Here is a 22,843-nt window from a genome sequence, read left to right on the forward strand (position 1 = left end):
AACCGGTGAAACCGCCCCTTCAGGTCTTCTAGTGCTGACCTGCTCGAAGTGCCTAAAATGGCGTGTAAAAAACACGGCTTGGAATAAACTCCCATTACGCCTAAGACAGGAAGCCTCTGTAGATAGCTTTAAAGCACAGCTCAAGACCTATTTCTTCACTCTTGCTTTTAGTTGATTTGTTCATCTCTGTGTTGTTATTCATGTCTTCCCTGTTTTGCCTGATTCACTGCCTTTTTTGCTATTATTTTAATGTTGTTTGTATGCTTTTGCTTTAACATTTTTACTTTGTTGCCTTTTCTGTAAAGCACTCGTGCTTTATTCTTGCTCTGTAAAGCACTTTGAGCTGCATTTCATGTCATGAAAGGTGCTATACAAATAAAGTTTATTAGCCACTAGATTTGTGCTTAGGCTACTTTGTATCTGCTTGATTTAATAGGCAAGCTATGACAACCTTGGACTGTATCAGCTGTTTGAGAGAAGCTGTGTGTGCAATTGTACTAAATAGACGTTCAATCAATCAATTCATGCTGAAATGTAATGCTGAAATGAAATGTGATGAGTACGAGGGATTAGGATAGCCACTTTTGTATTGGCTGACATAAGGGGCCAGGGCCAAAATTTTGTCCCAGCCAGACATGCCAGACATCTCCCCCTAAGGAGGTACATCGGCAGCATGGGAAATGGAATGTTTGATCCCCCAGTTTGATCCCAGGCTCCTCCACAGCTAGTCCTTGCACAAGACACTGAACCCCTAGTTGCTGAATCTAATTTGATTTAATTGCATATAAATAATACTAAAATGGATCACTCTACTCTTATTTAATTTATGTATATAAATAATAGTGTATTAAAGTGTATGTTCAACAGGGAACAGGGAAAAGTGAGTGTTCATGATCTTTCTATTAAACCTATAATAAGCTATAACCTATAAGTATAGTCCTACATGATCTGCTCAGATCTCAAGTCAGCAAAGCCAGGGGGGCTTTGTAGTGGCTGAGCTCTGGAATGTCCTTCCCCTTCACATCAGCTCCGCCCAGTCCATCGAGGCTTTTAAGTCCTTGCTTTGCTTAAGACCCACTTTTTCAACTTGGCTTTTAGTTACAGCCGAGATTAATTCAAATTTGATCACATCCTGTTTGATTGTTTGTTTGATTGTTTAGTTGTATTGCTTTACCTGTGCAGCACTTTGGTAGACTACGGTCGTTTTTAAATGTGCCATTTAAGTTAACTCCGTAAGCCAGAGAGGGAGAGAATTGAGCAGGTCGGCGCCTTGCATGGTTTCCTCCGCTGTCAGTAGATGTGTGTGTGTGTGTGTGTGTGTGTGTGTGTGTGTGTGTGTGTGTGTGTGTGTGTGTGTGTGTGTGTGTGTGTGTGTGTGTGAATAAATGCAACATTTACCATTTACTAAATTTACTATTACAAGTACAAATAATGCAAGTAAGTAAAAGTAAAAGTAAGTACAAGTATTAGCAGCAAAATGTACACAATGTACTTTCCCCCACTGAATATTCCAAATAATGTATGACTACACCAAGTGAAGAAACCTAGCACCCTGCCACCCTGCCACCATGCCAATTGTACTGATCATTTTAATACGGGTGATTAAATTGGCATAGATATAAACCACCGAAGCAAGTTCACCACATTCACATGAGGTGCATGTTGGAGGTATCATTTACAGGCCCCTGATGCTTACTTTATTAATAGATAAAAAATAGTTTTATGGCTAAATGGATACTAATGCAATGTCCATCGAAATTAAGGGACCTTTTAGGGCAGGTCCTACTTTTACTTTCTGCAAAGCATGCAATAAACACCTAATATAAGCAGGCTGAGATGGTTGACATGGAGTCATTGTGGGAGTTCAGAGTTCCATTTGGTGGTGAGTGAGACTTCACCTCTCCATCTCTTCATAATTTGTATGTATTAGACATGCTAGCTATTATAAATGTATTAGTCCTGTTATATTCATAGTCATATAAATGTATTACACATGTTAGATATATACATATATTAGTCCTGTTAGCTACAGTATTCATAGACATACATTTATTAGTCTTGTTAGCTATTCATAGTCATTTAAATGTATTATTCTTGTTAGCTATTCATAGTCATTTAAATATATTAGTCCTGTTGAGTCATTTGAATGTATTAGAGATGTTAGCTGCATGAAAATGTGTTAATTTGTCTTTTACAAACATAATGTAACCAGAGGTGGGTAGAGTAAATTTACTCTAGTAAGTCCCTTTTTGAAATAATTGTACTGTAATTGTAATTGTATCAGAATACTTTTAATGCAACACACTTTTCACTTTTAGTGCTCAAGTATATTTATGAAGATTTTTTTCTTCACTAGTAGAAATAACATTTTCAAATGATTCGGCTACAATACACTTTGGGCGAAGTGGCTGACTGGTTATACATCTTTTGCAGTCATTATATTAATTTAACAATGCTTTTATTTGGGCATGTTTTTTACTCGACCAACCTCTGAATCTAACCTTAATTCATGCAATGGAATACAAGTGTATAAGAATCAATCTAGTATTGCTTCACACAAATAAAATGAAACAAACTATTGTGGTTGTAATAAAGAAAACATAAGGTGTTGAAATTCAGGATAAGTAACAAAAAAATCTGAATGTGCAAGTATAATTTTATTTCAAGGCATATAAATAAATTTAAAAATTGATCACCTACTCAGTTGTGGAACAACGTTGACATTTTCATTAGGGATTTATATAATGTTATTTAATTTATGTAGGCTATACATAATAGTGTATTATAGTGTATCATTCAACTCATGTTTATGTCCTCAAAATGATGTGTTTTTTTTCCTCCACACTTTTCCCCACAGAAGTGGAAAGGTTCCTAGCTACTGTGTAGAGGGGGAAAGTGAGTGTTCATATTTTTTCTATTAAACCTATAATAAGCTATAATATATAAGAATAGTCCTACATAGTCATAGAATCATCTGCTCAGATCTCAAGTGAGCAAAGGCATCAACGCCATCTATTTGTCTGTCTACAGAAAGCCGCCACCATGAGTACGGACGCAGAGATGGCGCAGTATGGCAAGGCTGCCATATATCTCCGTAAGCCAGAGAGGGAGAGAATTGAGGCTCAAAGTGCTCCCTTTGATGCCAAAACTGCAGCATATGTGGCTGATGTTAAGGAGCTGTATCTCAAGTGTAAAATTCTAAAGAAGGACGGTGCCAAAGTCACCGTGGAATTGCTCGAAAGCAAGGAGGTAGGTAGAGGTGTATCTAAAATAAAATAGTAGCACAGTACAACTGTAATCACAATCCATTCCGAAGTTTTTTGCTTTTCTTTTTTAGGAAAGAACTGTAAAAGAGGAGGATGTGACCCCTATGAACCCTCCCAAGTATGACAAAATTGAGGACATGGCCATGATGACCCACCTCACTGAAGCCACTGTCCTGTATAACCTCAAAGAGCGTTATGCAGCGTGGATGATCTATGTAAGATTTGCTACCTACTGACTCCGAGAACAGTCCAGTATTCTGCTCTGAGCTGTCAACAGCAAAGCAATGACAAAAAGAAAAAAGAGTAGGAAAATAATAATAATAATGCTTTGCTGTTCCCTGATGCCATGTGCAACTCGTGACTGTAATCCCCCAGCCCTAGTGATCCGTTGTCCCAGATATGTGACGTGCTACTGCTCGCTGCTATGTTGTATATTTTTATAATGTTCTCTCTCTTCTCCCCTTCAGACCTACTCTGGCTTGTTTTGTGCAACTGTGAACCCCTACAAGTGGCTCCCAGTGTACGACCAGGACGTTGTAAATGCCTACAGAGGCAAGAAGCGTGTGGAGGCTCCACCCCACATCTTCTCTGTCTCTGACAACGCCTATCAGTTCATGCTGATGGGTACGTACTGGTCAGGACAAAGTAAAAAAATATGTGTCTATAATGGTTTTGTGCTGTATACATAACTAAACATGCATTTGCTTTATATTTCACAGATAAGGAGAACCAGTCTGTCTTGATCACGTAAGTTTATCATCTACTAGGCATTAAAACAAGAAGATTGTAATCAAATTCACTAACTGCATTTCTCTGAATGTATGCAATTATAACCAGTGGAGAATCCGGTGCTGGAAAGACTGTGAACACCAAGCGTGTCATCCAGTACTTTGCAACAGCAGCTAGTTCTGGAGGAAAGTCGGATGCACCAGCCGGTGCTGGCAAAATCAAGGTATAAGTAAAGGTTTTTAACTTGAACGAATTACACATTTTGAACATAAATAATTTATATGCAATATAGCAATTAAATTTAAAAGAATTCTGACCAAATTTTAAATTTGTTGATGTCTAAAACATGCTAGGGGTCCCTGGAGGATCAGATTATTGCAGCCAATCCCTTGCTGGAGGCCTATGGTAATGCCAAGACTGTGAGGAATGACAACTCATCTCGCTTTGTAAGTGTAAAATAATTATGTAATGAGAAATCCTGCAATCATTTCATAATGCAGAGGGATCTTTACAAATTGTGCTTTGTGAAACAGGGTAAATTCATCCGAATCCATTTCAACAATAGCGGTAAACTGTCCAGTGCTGATATTGAGACGTGTAAGTATGAAATTCAGATACAGGTATGATAATTGCATTATATGTGCCTTCGTTTTTAGAGGAACCGATTTTGAGCTATGTACGACTGTTATAGATCTGCTGGAGAAGTCCAGAGTGACCTTTCAGCTTCCTGCAGAGAGAGGCTACCACATCTTCTACCAAATGATGACCGACCACAAACCTGGCATTATTGGTAAATTGAATGATGATGATGATGATGATGATGATGATGATGATGATGATGCAGTGATAACATGAAGTAATCAATGAAAAACGAATTTTCACCCTTGTTTTTAACCCCTTTTAAGAGATGTGTCTGATCACCAAGAACCCCTATGACTTCCCATTGTGCAGCATGGGTCAGATCACTGTGGCCAGCATTGACGACAAAGTCGAGTTTGATGCCACTGATGTCAGTAAACATACTGTTATAATAGGTTTCTAATATGCAGTCAGTTGCTCTGCAAGTGCATGTATTTTCTAAGGTGATGTTTGTTAATCTAATATTTGAATCTCAATCCTTTGAATACAGGACGCTATCGACATCCTGGGCTTCAGTGGTGAGGATAAACAGTACATCTACAAGTTTACAGGTGCAGTGATGCATCATGGGGTCATGAAGTTCAAACAGAAGCAGCGTGAAGAGCAGGCTGAGCCTGACGGCACGGAGGGTGAGCGGCATCTTTATTTATATTATTATTATTATTATTACTATTATTTATCATGATCACGGAGGGTGAGCGGCATCTTTATTTATATTATTATTATTATTATTTATTATGATCACGGAGGGTGAGCTGCATCTTTATTATTAGTAGTAGTAGTAATAGTAGTAGTAGTAGTAGTAGTAGTAGTAGTAGTAGTAGTAGCAGCAGCAGCAGCAGCAGCAGCAGCAGCAGCAGCAGCAGCAGCAGCAGCAGCAGTAGTAGTAGTAGTAGTAGTAGCAGCAGCAGCAGCAGCAGCAGCAGCAGCAGCAGCAGCAGCAGTAGTAGTAGTAGTAGTAGTAGTAGTGGTAGTATTTATCAATATCACAGAGGGTGAGCATTGTCTTCAGCCAAGGAATGAAAATAATCAACCGTTTATCACAAGTATTGTATTTTCATATGTTCTACCTTTGTATGACTTATTTTAGAGGCTGACAAGATTTCCTACCTGATGGGTCTGAACTCAGCAGAGATGCTGAAGGCTTATTGCTACCCCAGAGTGAAGGTCGGAAACGAGTATGTCACTAAGGGACAGACCGTGCCACAGGTGAGCAATTATTTTATTGTTCTGAATTCATACGCACTTAGAACCATTAGAACTCTAATATCGTTTTGAGTTGTGTCCAGACTTAATTATAGTCTGGAATATTTTGACAGTTAGTGCTACCCATAAGAACTACACATTGTGTAGCCATGTATTGTATGTACAGTATGATCATAGAGTTAAAAATAACAGAGAGGGCACCGGAAATCCTCTCCCATCCACTTGCATTGAGTTGCACCCAGCGCATGAGGAGAAATCACACCTTCTTCCGGGTTGTGAAGTGTGATGGACGAGGCCTATTTGGGGCCACTGTGACACGTTTTGCATCACATCGGTGACGCATTCTGCAAGCTGCGCGGCCCTGTGCGCAAGCTTGTGCGCAAGCTCGTGAGCCCATTGGTCGAAACCGTTTTCGCTCGTTCATGTATAGTAGCCCCGGCCGTTTTGAGCTGCAGTACACTGGCCAGCATGTCCAATGCGCTTCAATGCAACCACTGCATGGGTTCTAGGGGCTTGAGGATGATATACTGCCAAAGAAACAATGAGAGACAGAGTGCAGGCAACTGCTGCTGATGCCCTGTCGAGAGACCAAAGGTGAGAGTTAAGCTAGGCTCAGACTGCCAGACACACAGCACACGCACATGCACGCACGCGCACACAATATGTGGGGGGGGGGAAATGCATGGAGGTACTTCTTTGGAAGAAATGTAATAACAATTCACACCCCTACTAATAACGTTCCTATTTCCTTAGGTAATGAACTCAGTGGGTGCCTTGGCTAAGTCCATCTATGAGAAGATGTTTTTGTGGATGGTCATCAGAATCAACGAGATGCTGGACACCAAGCAGCAGAGAAACCACTACATTGGTGTGCTGGACATCGCTGGTTTTGAAATCTTTGATGTAAGCATGGACTTGTTTTAAGTGGTGGACTAATTATCTTTGTCACAATTACTTTATTAAAACCGGGAAAGCATCTGTGTCATTTTAGATTTTATACGTTGGCTATTGAAAAATAGCAGATCAACAAGCTCACAGCGTATCACTTTGTGCCGCGCTGCGAGCTTGTACATCTGCTATTTTTCAATAGCTAAAATTGTTTGAAAAATCTTGAAAGTGTTTGATTTTTTAATTACAAAAAAGCGTGAGAACTACTGATTGAGAAGGCATTTGTAGAATAATAACTCTGCAAGTCTCCTATACCGGACATCAAACTATTGGCAAAAACTAAAAACATCTCTATGAATTCAGGACTTTAACTCCTTTAACCCATTTAGACCTGAGGCCTTCTAAATCCCTTTTTGGAGTTTTCTGAAAAGCTTCAAAATGTTCAAAAAAAGATTAATGTTTCTATATATTGTATAGGAACAGCTAATGTTACACAAAGGTGTTCCGGGATTGAAAGGTACACAACGTATAGGTGTTCCAGGTCTAAATGGGTTAATGGGTTAAGAGACTGGGGCTAATGATATTTCCACTAATGACAGTTCAACACCCTGGAGCAGCTGTGCATCAACTTCACCAATGAGAAACTGCAACAGTTCTTCAACCACACCATGTTTGTTCTGGAACAAGAGGAGTACAAGAAGGAAGGTATCCCATGGGACCTCATCGACTTCGGCATGGACCTGGCCGTCTGCATTGAGCTCATTGAGAAGGTAGGTACATGGACCTGGCCGTCTGCATTGAGCTCATTGAGAAGGTAGGTACATGGACCTGGCTGTCTGCATTGAGCTCATTGAGTTGTTTTTTTCCTCACATGCATTCCATAAATTCCATAGGGCTAGACCACACATGGACAAATGACATCATCAACTTGCGACAGGCATTGCCCCTATTGAGTGAAAGATGAACTATTTCTAAAACAAATACAATGTGTACGGTGTTTTTTATTTTCCATTTTAGTTATAGAGGACAATTATAATGTATTAAGGCATATTTGGCTTATTAGGCAGGGATCCTTTTAATATAGTTTTTGTCATTGGCATTAAGTTTGTGTTTTTGGTGATTTGTCTTTTGTCTCCTTCACTAAGCCGTTGGGCATCTTCTCCATCCTTGAAGAGGAGTGCATGTTCCCAAAGGCTTCAGACACCACTTTCAAGAACAAGCTCTATGACCAGCATCTTGGAAAGACTAAAGCCTTTGAGAAGCCCAAGCCTGTCAAAGGTAAGGCTGAGGCCACCTTCTCCCTGCTGCACTACGCTGGAACCGTGGACTACAACATCGGAGGCTGGCTTGAAAAGAATAAAGACCCCCTGAATGACTCTGTTGTGCAGCTGTACCAGAAGTCTTCAGTTAAACTGCTGGCTGTGTTCTATCCCCCACCTGAGCCTGAAGGTATGTTTATTAATATAATATAGTCATACAGTTAACCCATTACGACCTGAGGCCAATTCTCCAAATGTCTTCTAAATCCCAACAGTTTTCTGGAAGAAAAAAATATCAATGATTCTCAAACCTTTTCATGTATTTGGCCGCCGACCCCCATCTCAAAATATTTAGTTCCAGGGACCTCCAGAAGCAAAGATTTGAGTTAAAAATGTTAGCTTCAAAAATATGTTCAAAAGATTTGCACAAATTATTATGATTTTTCCAAAATAACAGATCTACAAGCTCATAGCGCGGCATGAAGTGACGCACTATGAGTTTGCATATCTTCAATTTTAGAATAGCGAACATATGAGAACCAATGTGCTATATATAGCTAAAAATCTAAAATGACACAGATGCTTTTCTGGTTTTAATGGGTTAAACTGCTGGCTGTGTTTTATCCCTCACCTGAGCCTGAAGGTAGAATTAGCTAAGTTTAAGATTTATTTCTGTTATAAAGACAGATCAACTTGTTGTTACCACAAGCTCTGAGTCGTCTGGCGCACTGTCCTCTTAAAACGATGACATTTGGCAAGTGAAGGATCGCACTCAGGGTGGAAAGAGTGAGTTTCTTTTGTTTCTTCATATCACAAGAACAAACGTTTCGGCCATCCAGCCTTCATCGGTGTCTGATGAACATCACACTGATGAAGGCTGGATAGCCGAAACCTTTGTTCTTGTGATATGCGGAAATGAAATAAACTCACTCTTGCCGCTTTAAGTGCGACCCTTCACTTGACAAAGGTTTCTGTAATAAAGGAAATCAATATATCTAATGAAATCAATTCATTAACTGTCCACTCATGATTCTAACAAATATAAACAGATCATACAAAGAAAGGAGGCAAGAAGAAGGGGGGTGGTTCCATGCAGACCGTGTCTGCTGCTTTCAGGGTAAGAATAATGTATTCATTATTATCAACATTATAGTCCTGTAGAAATAGGCACAATATATTTTAATGTAGGAATTAAACAATTACTGTATCACCTGTTGTGAGCTTATACAGTAATATTTTTTTAGTATAAAAATAGGGTGATTAATGTATGTTTTAAATTGTCTAAATCTGCAAAGTGACTAGTAACTTAAGTTTTCAAATAATTGTAGTGAACAGTACAATATTGTATAACTTTTCAGAAATAATAAGCCTACTTGGCTCTTTTATGTCTCCATAGGAGAACTTGGGGAAGCTGATGACCAACTTGAGGAGCACTCATCCTCACTTTGTGCGTTGCCTGATTCCCAACGAGTCCAAGACTCCAGGTAAACACAGAAAATAAAACATTTAAATAATGATTGTGGACGTGGTCATTTGATGCAACTTAAGCCAGCGTGTAATTATTGTGTCCTAATAATAATGAAGCAACATCTGTACAGGCCTGATGGAGAACTTCCTGGTCATACATCAGCTGAGGTGTAACGGTGTGCTGGAGGGTATCAGAATTTGCAGGAAGGGCTACCCCAGCAGAATTCCATACGCTGACTTCAAGCAGAGGTATCAGTTACTTTTTTCCAGCAGCTTTTAGTTCCACACCTATTAACGGGAGACACACAAAATGACCATGGACTTTTGCAAAACAGGTACAAAGTACTGAATGCCAGCGCATGTCCCGAGGGCCAGTTCATGGACAACAAGAAAGCCTCTGAGAAGCTGCTTGGGTCCATTGACGTACCACATGATGAGTACAAGTTTGGACACACCAAGGTAAACACTCTCCCAATTAGGGATGGGACGATAATCGTTATTATCGTTTATCCTGATTTAAAATACACTCCAAATAATAACGCTAGTAACGCAAAGATTTTAAGTGATCATGTTCCGTAATACACTTGGATGAATTAGCTTTTGTTGAGCAGGAAAGTCAGTACCACTTAAACCCTCTATACTTGATAAACGCAACGTGTTGTGCGCTAGATCGGCTATTTTTGGCGAACGTTCCCCCCAGAATAGGGATGTTGGGCGTTAAAGTGGTCCACAAAAGTGACATTTCAAGTTTTAAGCATATTTTGATTATTGCGATAATATCGTTAATCACAATTATGTAATTTTCATATTGTCCCATCCCTACCCCGAATCTTGTTTAACATTATTGAGAGAGGACTAAAAGTAGATTTTACGGTTGTTTGTTTAGTTACATTGTTTGTAAAATTGTACTCAGGTGTTCTTCAAATCTGGTCTGCTGGGTACGCTGGAGGAGATGCGAGATGAAAAACTGGCCACTCTGGTCACCTTGACTCAGGGTCTCGCACGAGGTTACGTCATGAGGAAGGAGTTTTCCAAGATGAATGCAAGAAGGTACTTTGAGAACATAATGTAATCAATATTTAGGACAATTTGTAAGTGAACCGGGACGGCATGAAGGGCACCTCCGTTTGGTCACATTTGTCCCATGAAGTCATTATAGTATGTTTTGGGAGTGAGAGTATGCTGATTTCATGGAAACCCTCAATCTGCAGCTCGGGGGGGGGGGGGGGGGGGGGCGAGTGTCCACAATCATGATCCACTGTAACTGTTTCTCCACAGAGACGCCATTTACTCCATCCAGTTCAACGTGCGCTCATTCGTCAATGTGAAAAGCTGGCCATGGATGAAGCTGTACTACAAGATCAAGCCTCTTCTGCAGAGCGCTGAGACTGAGAAGGAGCTGGCAGAGATAAAGGTCAACTATGAAAAGATGAAGACCGACCTGGCCACCGCCCTGGCCAAGAAAAAGGAACTGGAAGAGAAAATGGTGGCTGTGGTGCAGGAGAAGAATAACCTGGCCATGGCAGCGTCATCAGTAAGTACACTACGGGGTGTTTTGTTCATATCTTATCTTTTATCTTATCTGTGATAGGATAAGACCTTTAGATAAGTGCTTCTCAAACTTTTTCCATGTCAAGGACCCAAATGGCCCAAATTGGCCATGTATTTGGCCGCGGAACCTCCATCTCAAAATGTTTTGTGCCAGGGACCCAGAGAAGAGAAGTAAAACATAAATTCAAAAATAGCAGCTTATACATCTGCTATTTTTGAATAGCCAAAGTATAAAATATGGTTAAAATGATTGTGATGCTGTATTAACAAATTTAGCTGGGGACCCCCTGGAACCCCCCATCAAGGACCACATTGACCACTGCTTTAGATCCTACACGGAAAATGTGACCATCAGGGCAATTACAATAAAATAAATATATGAGAAAAATAAAACACAGCAGATAAAGAATCTATGCCGCTGGTTCTCAGCAGCCCTATATCCTTTGGGAGGATGTTGGCAACGGTTAGCCATGATAGACCCCATGCTTCTTCCTCATTCTTACCTCCGCCACCACCTCGAAACCATACCGGTTTAGCACCAACATTAGAGCCTGCTAAGAGTCTGTTAATGTCCCTTGTGTTAACAGGCAACTGCAAAATAAATCTTATACTGTATATCTCGACCAGAACTAATGCTGACATGTTTCCTCAATTTTTTCATTGACCACAAGGGAGAAGATAATCTGAGTGATGCCGAGGAGAGATGTGAGGGTCTTATTAAAAGTAAGATCCAGTTGGAGGCAAAGGTCAAAGAGGTGTCTGAGAGACTGGAGGATGAGGAGGAGATCAATGCGGAGCTGACCGCCAAGAAGAGGAAGCTGGAGGACGAATGCTCTGAGCTCAAGAAGGACATTGATGACCTGGAGCTCACCTTGGCCAAAGTGGAGAAGGAGAAACACGCCACCGAAAACAAGGTTCAACATTGTACACTCTAGCGGTCTTATCAAGTTATGTAAGGGATAATTGATGGCAAGCCGGTCATTGTTGAGAAATAAACCCCAACAGGATGATTAGATCCCGACGCGACGCAGAGAGGTCTAATCATCCGCTTATTACACGGCTACTTAAAGGACGACTTCACCGCTTTTCAACCTATCTTCATATAATTGGTCCTCACTAATACTCATGATAAAATGGTACCATTTTTTTCTACTCGGCCTGTGTCTCAGAGGAGGGCTGTGGACAGTTCAGAGTCCCGTCTACCAGTGACATCATCAATGGGGAATCCAAGCTAATAGAAACTGCAGGCTTTCTATTCCTGGAAAGTTGCAATGCAATAAAAGAAGCCATTGTTCTCGAGTTAATAAAAATCGAAATAAAAAATGTGAAATCTTGTTGGAAAAAAAAATCATGCCTAACGATGATGTCACTGGTAGACGGTTTCTGGACTGTCCACAGTCCTCCTATGAGACACAGGCCGAGTAGAAACAAATGGTACCATTTTATCATGAGTATTAGTGAGGACCAATTATATGAAGATAGGTTGAAAAGCGGTGAAGTCGTCCTTTAATAAAGAAATCTATAAATTGACCCAAAAGTAACAAAACAAAGGATTTCATTGCTTACGGTAATGAAAGTATTCCATTAATTTATGCCAGGTCACGGTGCGCCCAGTGCAACGTGTCGCCTCAGAAAACAACAGGAAGTGTTGATCAAATAGAATCCATTTTCGGACACTGCACTGTCTATTTCTCGCTTCAAATGTTTTCAAAAACATTCTTGGGAGCAATGTTTAGCTGTAAATGACATTGTGTGTTTGTTTACATGGCTGTCATGTTGGATACGGCACAAAATCAAGCAGGTGCTCTGAGCCTTTGATTAGACGGCAGTCTGTTCAGCGGTCATTATTCAGAAATAACACACCGATGAATTCAGTGATCGACCAATCAGAATCAAGCATTCCACCAATATGTATAAAAAAGTACAATAATATAATGATCCACTCATGATTATACACTCTAGCGGTCTTATCAAGTTATAGAACAATAATGATCCATTCATGACAGCAAATTCGGTTCTGCTTATTTAGGTGAAGAACCTGACTGAGGAGATGGGCTCTCAGGATGAGAGCGTTGCTAAGCTGACCAAGGAAAAGAAAGCCCTCCAAGAGGCACATCAGCAGACCCTGGATGACCTGCAGGCAGAGGAAGACAAAGTCAACACTCTGACCAAGGCCAAGGTCAAGCTGGAGCAGCAGGTTGACGATGTGAGTTCACCAAGTGAATCAGATGTCAATTTTGACAGCAGCTTTTGATTACTCATAGTCCTTTGAATACAATTCCAGTCCAAGATTTTAGTTGACTAAATCTATGACTGATTTGTACACCAGCTACTGAAAATAGCCGATCTACAAGCTCAGACAAAGGTCAAAGAGGTAAGTGAGAGACTGGAGGACGAGGAGGAGATCAATGCGGATCTGACCGCCAAGAAGAAGAAGATCGGCTATTTTCAGAGCGTGACAGCCATGCGCAACCAAGCATAAAAATTACAAAAGATAGTCGACAAAAAGTTTTCGTCATAGTTTTAGTCAACAACATTAACACTGCAAGTGAATCAGATGTTTTGAATACATACGCATGTGTATTGTTGTACTGAATAATAATGTATCATTGTGCAGTTGGAGGGTTCTCTGGAGCAAGAGAAGAAGCTCCGCATGGACTTCGAGAGAGCCAAGAGAAAGCTCGAGGGTGATCTGAAACTGGCCCAGGAATCCATAATGGACCTGGAGAATGACAAGCAGCAGTCTGACGAGAGGATAAAGAAGTAATGTGGAACCACAATATGAAATGACATGGAGAAAAAATACCTGCAGAATTACACTAAAGTATCTGTGTACTGTATTCCACAGGAAGGACTTTGAAACAAGCCAGCTTCTGAGTAAGATTGAGGATGAACAATCATTGGGCGCCCAGCTACAGAAGAAGATCAAAGAACTCCAGGTATTTTCTTTTCTTTTCTCGTTAATAATAAGTAAGAGTGTATATCATTTTCATATCGCCGCCTTGCTAAAATAATGGCCTATGTATTTTTTTTCTTCAGAAAACAGAAACAAATCTTAATGATTTCACCCAAAACGTTTATAGCATGACTATTGACATACAAATAATGCTGTCTGTCAGTTATGTAACATAAGAGGATTAAATGACTGAGGCCAATTTGTGTAAACCTGACTTGTTAATGGAGTAAGTGACTTACTTTAGCTTGTAATTAAAGTAAATAAAAGATGGGTGTTATTTTTTTTTTCATTTACTGCTTTCTATAGTTTTAGCAATTTTCGCGATATTTTTTACAGTGGGCGGGGGCATTCTGTCCGGTGGCTAAATATGCCCTTTTTACACAATAAAAAAGGTCCTGTGGTCTTTGATGGCCAGATGTGAGTTATTGAGGGCTAGAAGAGCTACTGTAAATAATAATAAAGAAAACGCCGGGTTATTGTGTAAAAAAATACATATTTAGCCACCGGACAGAATGCCCCCACCCACTGTAAAAAATATCGCAAAAATTGCTAAAACTATAGAAAGCCGTCAATTAAAAAAATGTAACACTCATCTTTTATTTACTTTAATTACAATCTAAAACATAAACTTTGGTTGTAAAAAAACAAAGTTGTCCTTTAAGCAAAAGTTTTTTTGCCTAAGTCACAATGTCTTTGTGACTTAGGCCATTTTATGGCTTAGGTCACACTTTAAGATTTCTTAAGGCCATTATACTACTGGGGTGGGAACAGCATTTTTTCCTATATCCTTTTCAATAAGGATATATAATTTTCCTCAAAAAATTACGTAGGCCATTATTTTAGCAAGGTGACAATATGTTAATCTAATATCATTAATTTGAAAGGCTCGTATTGAAGAACTGGAGGAGGAGATCGAGGCGGAACGCGCTGCTCGCGCCAAGGTTGAGAAGCAGAGAGCCGACCTCTCCAGGGAACTTGAGGAGATCAGCGAGAGGCTGGAGGAGGCCGGCGGAGCCACCGTCGCTCAGATCGAGATGAACAAGAAGCGCGAGGCCGAGTGCCAGAAGCTGCGTCGTGACCTCGAAGAGTCCACCCTGCAGCATGAAGCCACCGCCTCCGCTCTCCGCAAGAAGCAGGCCGACAGCGTGGCGGAGCTGGGCGAGCAGATCGACAACCTCCAGAGAGTCAAGCAGAAACTGGAGAAGGAGAAGAGCGAATACAAGATGGAGATCGACGACCTGTCGAGCAACATGGAGGCTGTTGCTAAGGCAAAGGTACACAATGGAATGAATGCCTGTGTGTATAATTCTTGAGATGATACTTGTTCAATAGAGCTGTGCTCTCCAACTTTTTCAAGTTAAGGACCCCCAAATTGATATGTATTTGGCCGCAGAACCCAATCTGAAGAGTTTGTGCCAGTGAGAGAAGATGTGTGTTAAAAAAAATCTAAATTATTCAACATTTTCAATATTTTTCAAAAACGTTCTAAAATAGCAGATGTACAAGCTCGCAGCGTGGCACGCAGTGACGCCCTGTGAGCTTGTACAGGGGGAACTGGTACAGGGGGATATACATCACTGCCTCTAGCGGCAGTGATGTCAGACTGCGGTTCTCTATGAACCAATCAGAAAAAAAGAAGAATCAAAATACATGAACGTTAGTTCAATGATTGAATATGTCAAATGTTAATTAACAGGGAAATCTTGAGAAGATGTGTCGCACCCTTGAGGACCAACTCGGTGAAATCAAGGCCAAGAGTGATGAGAATGTTCGCCAGATAAATGATGTTGGAGCTCAGAGAGCAAGACTGTTGACAGAAAACGGTAAATGTTCACCGTATAAAGTCTACTTTGTCTACATGGTTCGTCAATGGTACTTGAGCAAATTCCATAATTTGAGAAAATGCTTTTTATCAACAGTTATCCCAGGACTTTAAGGAATATGTATTCAACAAAGATTATTTAAATGTTTGACATGAATATTCAAATTTCTAACTACTGTAGGTGAGTTTGGTCGTCAACTGGAGGAGAAAGAAGCCCTCGTTTCACAGCTCACCAGAGGCAAGCAGGCCTTCACCCAGCAGATTGAGGAGCTGAAGAGACACGTTGAAGAGGAGGTTAAGGTGAGGAACAACTCTTTTTTTTTTGGTTTTACAAATAGTTCTAGTTTTATGGAGGAGAGGACACTGGAGCAGCTCAGACATTTTTAAGCCTTTTTGTTTAAGGTGCTAGTATAGTAACTGGTGACTGACATTTTGATGTCTACGACATCTTCCTCAGAGTGATGGCCTAGTTTGATATATTTTGTAATTCCATTCAGCTGACATTATTTGGGCAATTTTCTGCTTTGTCAGGCAAAGAATGCCCTTGCTCATGCTCTGCAGTCGGCTCGCCATGACAGTGACCTTCTGAGGGAGCAGTTTGAGGAGGAGCAGGAGGCCAAGTCGGAGATGCAGCGTGGAATGTCCAAGGCCAACGGCGAGGTGTCTCAGTGGAGGAGCAAGTATGAGACTGATGCTATCCAACGCACTGAGGAGCTGGAGGAAGCCAAGTAAGTGATCAGTGTTTTACACTATGAGGTACCACTCTATAGCAAGGGTTCCCTAACTTTTCAGGCTGTGACCGCCCCACAATAATTATATTTGAACTGAGGACCCCCACCCTGACAGGCACTTGGAATTGAGGAGTTTAGTTTGCCTTGGTTCCACAGATAAATATTGTAAAAATAGCCGAACTACAAGCTTGTAGATCAGCTATTTTCATTTTGTTTGCCTCTTTCTTAGGTAATATTTGACCATTTGGCCAATGTTTGACTTTTTTTTTATTGTATAGTTTGTTGGTTGCTTTTGACGTAGTATTGGTCTTGTTTTCATTTTAGAGGTATTAAAAGGGTCCCGACCCCCAGTTTGGGAACCATTGCTCTATTACGATTAGTGTTTCACACCACAAGGAACCACTCTCTGTACAACATATTGCCCACAATAATGTGATTCCATTCAAAACCCATCAACAGGAAGAAGCTCGCCCAGCGTCTTCAGGAAGCCGAGGAGCAAATCGAGGCTGTGAATTCCAAGTGCGCCTCTCTGGAGAAAACCAAACAGAGACTCCAGGGTGAAGTGGAAGACCTCATGATTGACGTGGAGAGGGCCAACGGTTTAGCTTCCAACCTTGACAAGAAACAGAGGAACTTCGATAAGGTGCTTTTGACCAGTGTTGAGCAGTAACAAGTCACTGTTTATTATTCAACCCAGTAACGAGTAGTGTAAGGTATTACTCTGCCAAAACAGTATTATTATATTCATACCATATTACTATGTAAGAAAATAGTACATATTACATATATTTTTTTGGCTGCCTTTTGAAAACATTTTGTTTAAAAGGTCAAGAGAGATTGCTGCTTTATTTTATAGCCTTTTTTGGCTGATTGGTGACTCTTATTATTATTATTCCCCAAAAATTGATTCAGTTCTAAAAGGAGCTGGCTAAACAGATTGTGTTGTCTGTATAAGTTATATCTCTTGTGATATGTAATAAGTAATATATTGTATAATATGCTTATGCTTATGTCATTCATCATTTTAAGACAAAATAATTATTGCCTCCTCGTGGGGTGGGGTAAAAATGTACACATGTCATTACAAACGGTGTGCAGGTCCTGGCAGAATGGAAGCAGAAATACGAGGAGGGACAGGCCGAGCTGGAGGGGGCTCTGAAAGAGGCTCGTTCTCTCAGCACCGAGCTGTTTAAGATGAAGAACTCCTATGAGGAGTCTCTGGACCAGCTGGAGGCCATGAAGCGTGAGAACAAGAACCTGCAACGTAAGTTTTCTCTACATATTTCTTTAGACCTGAGGCAGATTCTACAAATGTCTTCTGTTTTCTGAAAAACATATGTTGCTATATCAGTGGTGCTCAAACTTTTTCATGTGAAGGACCCCCAAAATTATATGTATTTGGCCGCCGACCCCTATCTCAAAATATTTTGTTCCAGGGACCCCCAGGAGCAAAGGTTTGAAAAGCCAAAGTATAAAATAATAGTTAAAGTGGTTAAAATCTAAAATGACACAAATGCTTTCTGGTTTTAATGGATTAATAACAGTTTGTTTTGCTTCAATACAGCATGTTTTGTACATTTCTCTTGAGCCACTGCTGATGTTGTTAACGCATCAAATGGTCATCGTTTTGCTTTTAAACTTTCAAGATCAATTGTAGATTAGGCTACACCAACTTTATTCAAAAGCAAACGCAAAATAGTTGCTGATTGAAAAATTCCTCATTCATAATTTTCAATCAACTTGCAGAGGAGATCTCAGACTTGACTGAACAGATCGGTGAGACTGGAAAGATAATCCATGAGCTGGAGAAGTCCAAGAAACAGATGGAGACAGAGAAGACAGAGATCCAGACAGCCCTTGAAGAAGCTGAGGTAAAAAAAACATTTTAGGTTCCAAATTAAGAACGCAATGGTCTATATTTTAGATTTATTTTAATATAATAATAATAATAATAATAATAATAATAATAATAATAATAATAATAATAATAATAATAATAATAATAATGGATTTTATTTATAATGAACTTTACATTTGTGTAAATCTCAAAGTGCAATTAGCATTTGCATAAAAATCTTCACACCAATATAAAAGATCTAAGAAACAGAAACAAAACGTTTAAAACATGAGGGCATAAAGCCTAGGGGTAAAACCAGTGTAGTTTAAAAAAAAGCGTTGTTGAAAAGGTAGGTCTTTAGTCCTCTCTTAAAAAATATATGTTTTATGTTCAAACAGTGTTGCAATGTTGATGTTACATTTAAACTACTACTTCTTAGGGTACTCTGGAGCACCAGGAGTCCAAGATGCTCCGTTTGCAGCTGGAGCTCAACCAGATCAAGGGTGAGGTGGACAGGAAGCTGGCGGAGAAGGACGAGGAGATGGAGCAGATCAAGAGGAACAGCCAGAGGGTGATTGAGTCCATGCAGACCACTCTGGACTCTGAGATCAGGAGCAGAAACGATGCCCTGAGGATCAAGAAGAAGATGGAGGGAGACCTGAACGAGATGGAGGTTCAGCTGAGTCATGCCAACCGGCAGGCTGCTGAGGCCCAGAAGCAGCTGAGGAACGTCCAGGGACAGCTTAAGGTGCAAAACATAGTGGTTAGACCAGTGGTTCTCAAACTTTTTCGTGTCAGAAAAGGACCCATCAAATTGATATTATATTTGGCCGCGGACCCCCATCTGAAATAATTTTTTGGTACCAGGGGACCTCCAGAAGCAAACATTTGAGTTAAAAATGTTTGCTTAAAAAAGATTAATAGGCTATATATATCCTTTATATTGAAATTGGCTAATGGGAGGGCCGGCCGGCGGTACCCCCCTGGGGGTCCCCGGACCCCACTTTGAGAACCAATGAGTTAGACACATATCCAAACAGTGGAACTGCTCTGAACAAGTTTGTTCGACGTTCGTCTTCACCGCTTCAAATGTGATTTATTTTAGGATGCCCAATTGCACCTTGATGATGCTCTCAGAGCCCAAGAAGATCTGAAAGAGCAAGCTGGCTTGTTGGAGCGTAGGAGCGGCCTCATGGTTGCAGAGATCGAGGAGCTGAGAGTGGCTCTGGAACAGACAGAGAGAGGCCGCAAAGTGGCTGAACAAGAACTAGTGGATGCTAGTGAACGTGCTGGCCTGTTGCGCTCCCAGGTAAGTCAATGGAAAAACTCTCAACATATTTAACATACAAGTCACGCATACTTACATTGATAAACTGAATCTTTATTTTAGAACACAAGCCTTTTGAACACCAAGAAGAAAATTGAAGTTGACCTGATCCAGGTCCAAGGTGAAGTGGATGACTGTATTCAAGGAGCAAGGAATGCTGAGGAGAAGGCCAAGAAAGCCATCACTGATGTAAGTTAGGATGATTTAAGTCAATGAACGATTGTCTCACAATCCCCATGTGAATTTAAGCACGCTTATAGTGTGGTTAAAGCAGCACTATGTAACTGTCCTCTTCTACCCCGGATTTGAACCTGTTTTCTTGCGCAAGTGCTGAACCTTTTACCATTGAGCTAATAGAGCCGGCCAAGTTAGTATTAACAAAATTGCATTTTATTCATAAAATGAAATTCACACAATCACACAACACAAGTGTGTTGTGTGATGCAGCGCCATGGAGAGACCAAGAAAATGGGTCCTTGCAGAACAATGAAGTATATATTTTATCTTATACAAAAATGACTTTCCAGGCAGCTATGATGGCCGAGGAGCTGAAGAAGGAGCAGGACACCAGCTCTCACCTGGAGAGGATGAAGAAGAACCTGGAGGTCACTGTCAAGGACCTGCAGCACCGTCTTGATGAGGCTGAGAACCTGGCTATGAAGGGAGGCAAGAAGCAACTCCAGAAACTGGAGTGTAGGGTAAGGTGTAGTTTACTTCAACACAGTTTATAGTCATAGGCCAGGGGTCTTCAACGTTTTCAGGCCAAGGACCCCTTATCTGAGAGAGAGATAAAGCAGGGACCCCCACCACATATTGTATAAAATTGTATACTTACTTGTACTTTTTCATAGATTTCATGCACTTGTTTGACAGCACTGTCATCAGTGTTTGTTGGATTCATGATAATGTGTATTTTCAGACATTTAACCACTTACTGTAAACCCTCAATACTTAGTAAACCTGACCTTTGGCTCTGTACTTGGTCTGCTCTTTTCCCCCCTCTAGACAAAACCTCTTTGCCGAAAATAGCGGGTTGTGAGCTTGTAGATCTGCTATTTTTGGCTAAAGTTCTCCTCAGAATAGGGAGTCTAGGGTTCAAGTGGTTAATGTAAAAAAAAAGGTTCCTATCACACAAAGATTTGGCGGCCCCCCTGTAGTAACTCTGATGACCCCCTAGGGGTCTCGGACCCCCTGTTAAAGACCCCTGTCATAGACAATGAAATAAGAATAAATAAGTTCATAATGTCTAATAACATTTCGAAGGTGCGTGAACTGGAGGGAGAGGTCGACACTGAACAGAGGCGTGGAGCAGATGCTGTTAAAGGTGTCCGCAAGAACGAGAGGAGGTTGAAGGAGCTGACATACCAGGTATACTGTATACGATATTCACTTCGATGACCATCATGCCATTGACAAAATGAATAGATTGCATGAACATACCACTGCTACAACAACTACTGTTAAATTAACTCTCACTTCAGACTGAAGAGGACAAGAAAAATCTTGCCAGACTTCAGGATCTGGTAGACAAACTGCAGATGAAGGTCAAGGGCTACAAGAGACAGGCTGAGGAAGCGGTAAGAAAAATATAAATAGTGATGGATTTACACTTGTGGTTGCCATGGGCATGGTGTTGTTGTCACAGTGTAACTAAGGAATAATAGTTATGTAAAAATAATGCTGCTATTATGTGAAGATGACCAACAGCAGAGCATTTTTCAGTGTCTATCTTGCTGCTTTCCACGAGCGGCACACATAATCTCTAGATTGCTGTGCCTCTGTGGTATGGCATCCGCACCGCAGAGCTGCACTGCATTGGGCGCTGTGGAAGCTCTGACATGATACTGTAACAAAGGAAAAGGAAAAGCAAGCTGTTCCACCACAATGCATACATGCTGCAGACGCAGGCAGTGTGTTTCAGGCATAATGGTAAAAGTACATTTACAAAATGGACAACAGAAAGCAATAGATTTTGTTTCCTCTAAGATTTTTCGCTTGGGGTGCCAAACAAGAACAAGAACAGAGCCACGATCGTGCCGTTCCAATGAGAACCTGTCAAGGCTCATTCATGTGGTCCCAAGGCACTCATGAACATGAAGCTGCATGGGCTATACTGCATTAGCCACAACCACACGTTACACAATATCCTGAAATTGTCTTGTTTGGACTATAATTGCAAGATGCTCTTTTCAAATATGGAGGCTTTGAACCATCTCTATCATATTGTAGGAGGAACAAGCCAACACTCACCTGTCCAAGTGCAGAAAAGTCCAGCATGAGCTGGAGGAGGCTGAAGAGCGTGCTGACATTGCTGAAGCCCAGGTTAACAAGATGAGAGCCAAAAGCCGTGACTCCAAAGTAAATACATGTGCAATATGGAGGTTTATTATAATGATTATCGACTTTAACTAAGATTTAACTAAATATTAATGTTGAATATCTTATATTCCTATTTGTACAGGGAAAAGATGCTGCTGAATAAGTTCTCCAATTCAAGTCACCATACAAAGTCATAAAATATGACCCATTGTTTTCAATAAAGGTGGCTTTCTTGCATGCATTACTTTGTCTTGTCAATGACTTTAAATCGACCGGTTTGTGAGAGTTTTCTGGTTCCAACTCACATGTATATACCATTTGGTAAATCCATTGCAAAGATGCATAAATGTGTACTGAATCTTAAAGGTTTTCAATGCAAATCACACAATGGTTTTCAAGTGCCAAGACCTCACAAAATTATACCACGTGGGCACCTGGCATGAAAATGACAGCTGCATTGGTTGGAAACTAACAATGACACCTGCATTCTTTATTTGTTCTGCTTTGCACCGGGTGCAAAAGATATAGGGCCCATAAGTGTGAGCCAGCACTGGGATCTATAGCTGCCTGTCCATTAAAGTCAGGTTGGTAGCTGCTGGTTGGAATACTCAAACAGGCCACAAGGTGACCACCTTACCTACTTACAGCATTTGACATCTTCAGTCACTTTGCATATTTTATTATTTATACAAAATTAAGTCACTTAAGTCCTATGTCATACTTCGGATATTTGAAAAAAGCCGATCTACAATGTGACGCATTGCAAGCTTGTAGATCCGCAATTTCTGATTGTTCATTGGTCAACATAACCCCACACAAACACACACCCACACAACCAGATTCACG

At 40.6% G+C, this 22,843-nt stretch overlaps 2 protein-coding genes across 2 annotated transcripts in view; one reads left to right on the top strand and one right to left on the bottom strand.

Annotated features, from left to right (window-relative positions):
• cubn (cubilin (intrinsic factor-cobalamin receptor)) overlaps positions 1–22,843 on the bottom strand; it is a gene marked incomplete at its 5' end in the record, with an annotated part of 100,080 nt that overhangs the window by 32,152 nt on the left and 45,085 nt on the right. The gene's annotated exons all lie outside the window — the stretch shown is intronic.
• Positions 3,043–22,206, top strand: LOC308077492 (myosin heavy chain, fast skeletal muscle-like; the record flags this gene model as incomplete). Its single annotated transcript, XM_080418204.1, has 39 exons — positions 3,043–3,249; positions 3,338–3,481; positions 3,734–3,890; positions 3,986–4,013; positions 4,104–4,218; positions 4,349–4,441; positions 4,529–4,592; positions 4,687–4,785; positions 4,901–5,004; positions 5,125–5,263; positions 5,725–5,843; positions 6,594–6,743; positions 7,328–7,498; positions 7,874–8,177; positions 9,037–9,104; positions 9,384–9,471; positions 9,586–9,703; positions 9,790–9,913; positions 10,368–10,504; positions 10,733–10,992; positions 11,681–11,919; positions 13,035–13,211; positions 13,623–13,768; positions 13,854–13,944; positions 14,846–15,235; positions 15,658–15,784; positions 15,965–16,083; positions 16,315–16,511; positions 16,974–17,157; positions 17,613–17,778; positions 18,261–18,385; positions 18,791–19,099; positions 19,457–19,660; positions 19,742–19,867; positions 20,206–20,376; positions 20,942–21,046; positions 21,160–21,255; positions 21,908–22,036; positions 22,140–22,206. 39 exons carry the CDS (start codon positions 3,043–3,045, stop codon positions 22,158–22,160), a joined length of 5,811 nt encoding a protein of 1,936 aa, XP_080274330.1. The 3' UTR covers positions 22,161–22,206.

The sequence above is a fragment of the Gymnoscopelus braueri genome (assembly GCF_963280865.1).
Source record: "Gymnoscopelus braueri genome assembly, chromosome: 21".
Taxonomy (NCBI): domain Eukaryota; kingdom Metazoa; phylum Chordata; class Actinopteri; order Myctophiformes; family Myctophidae; genus Gymnoscopelus; species Gymnoscopelus braueri.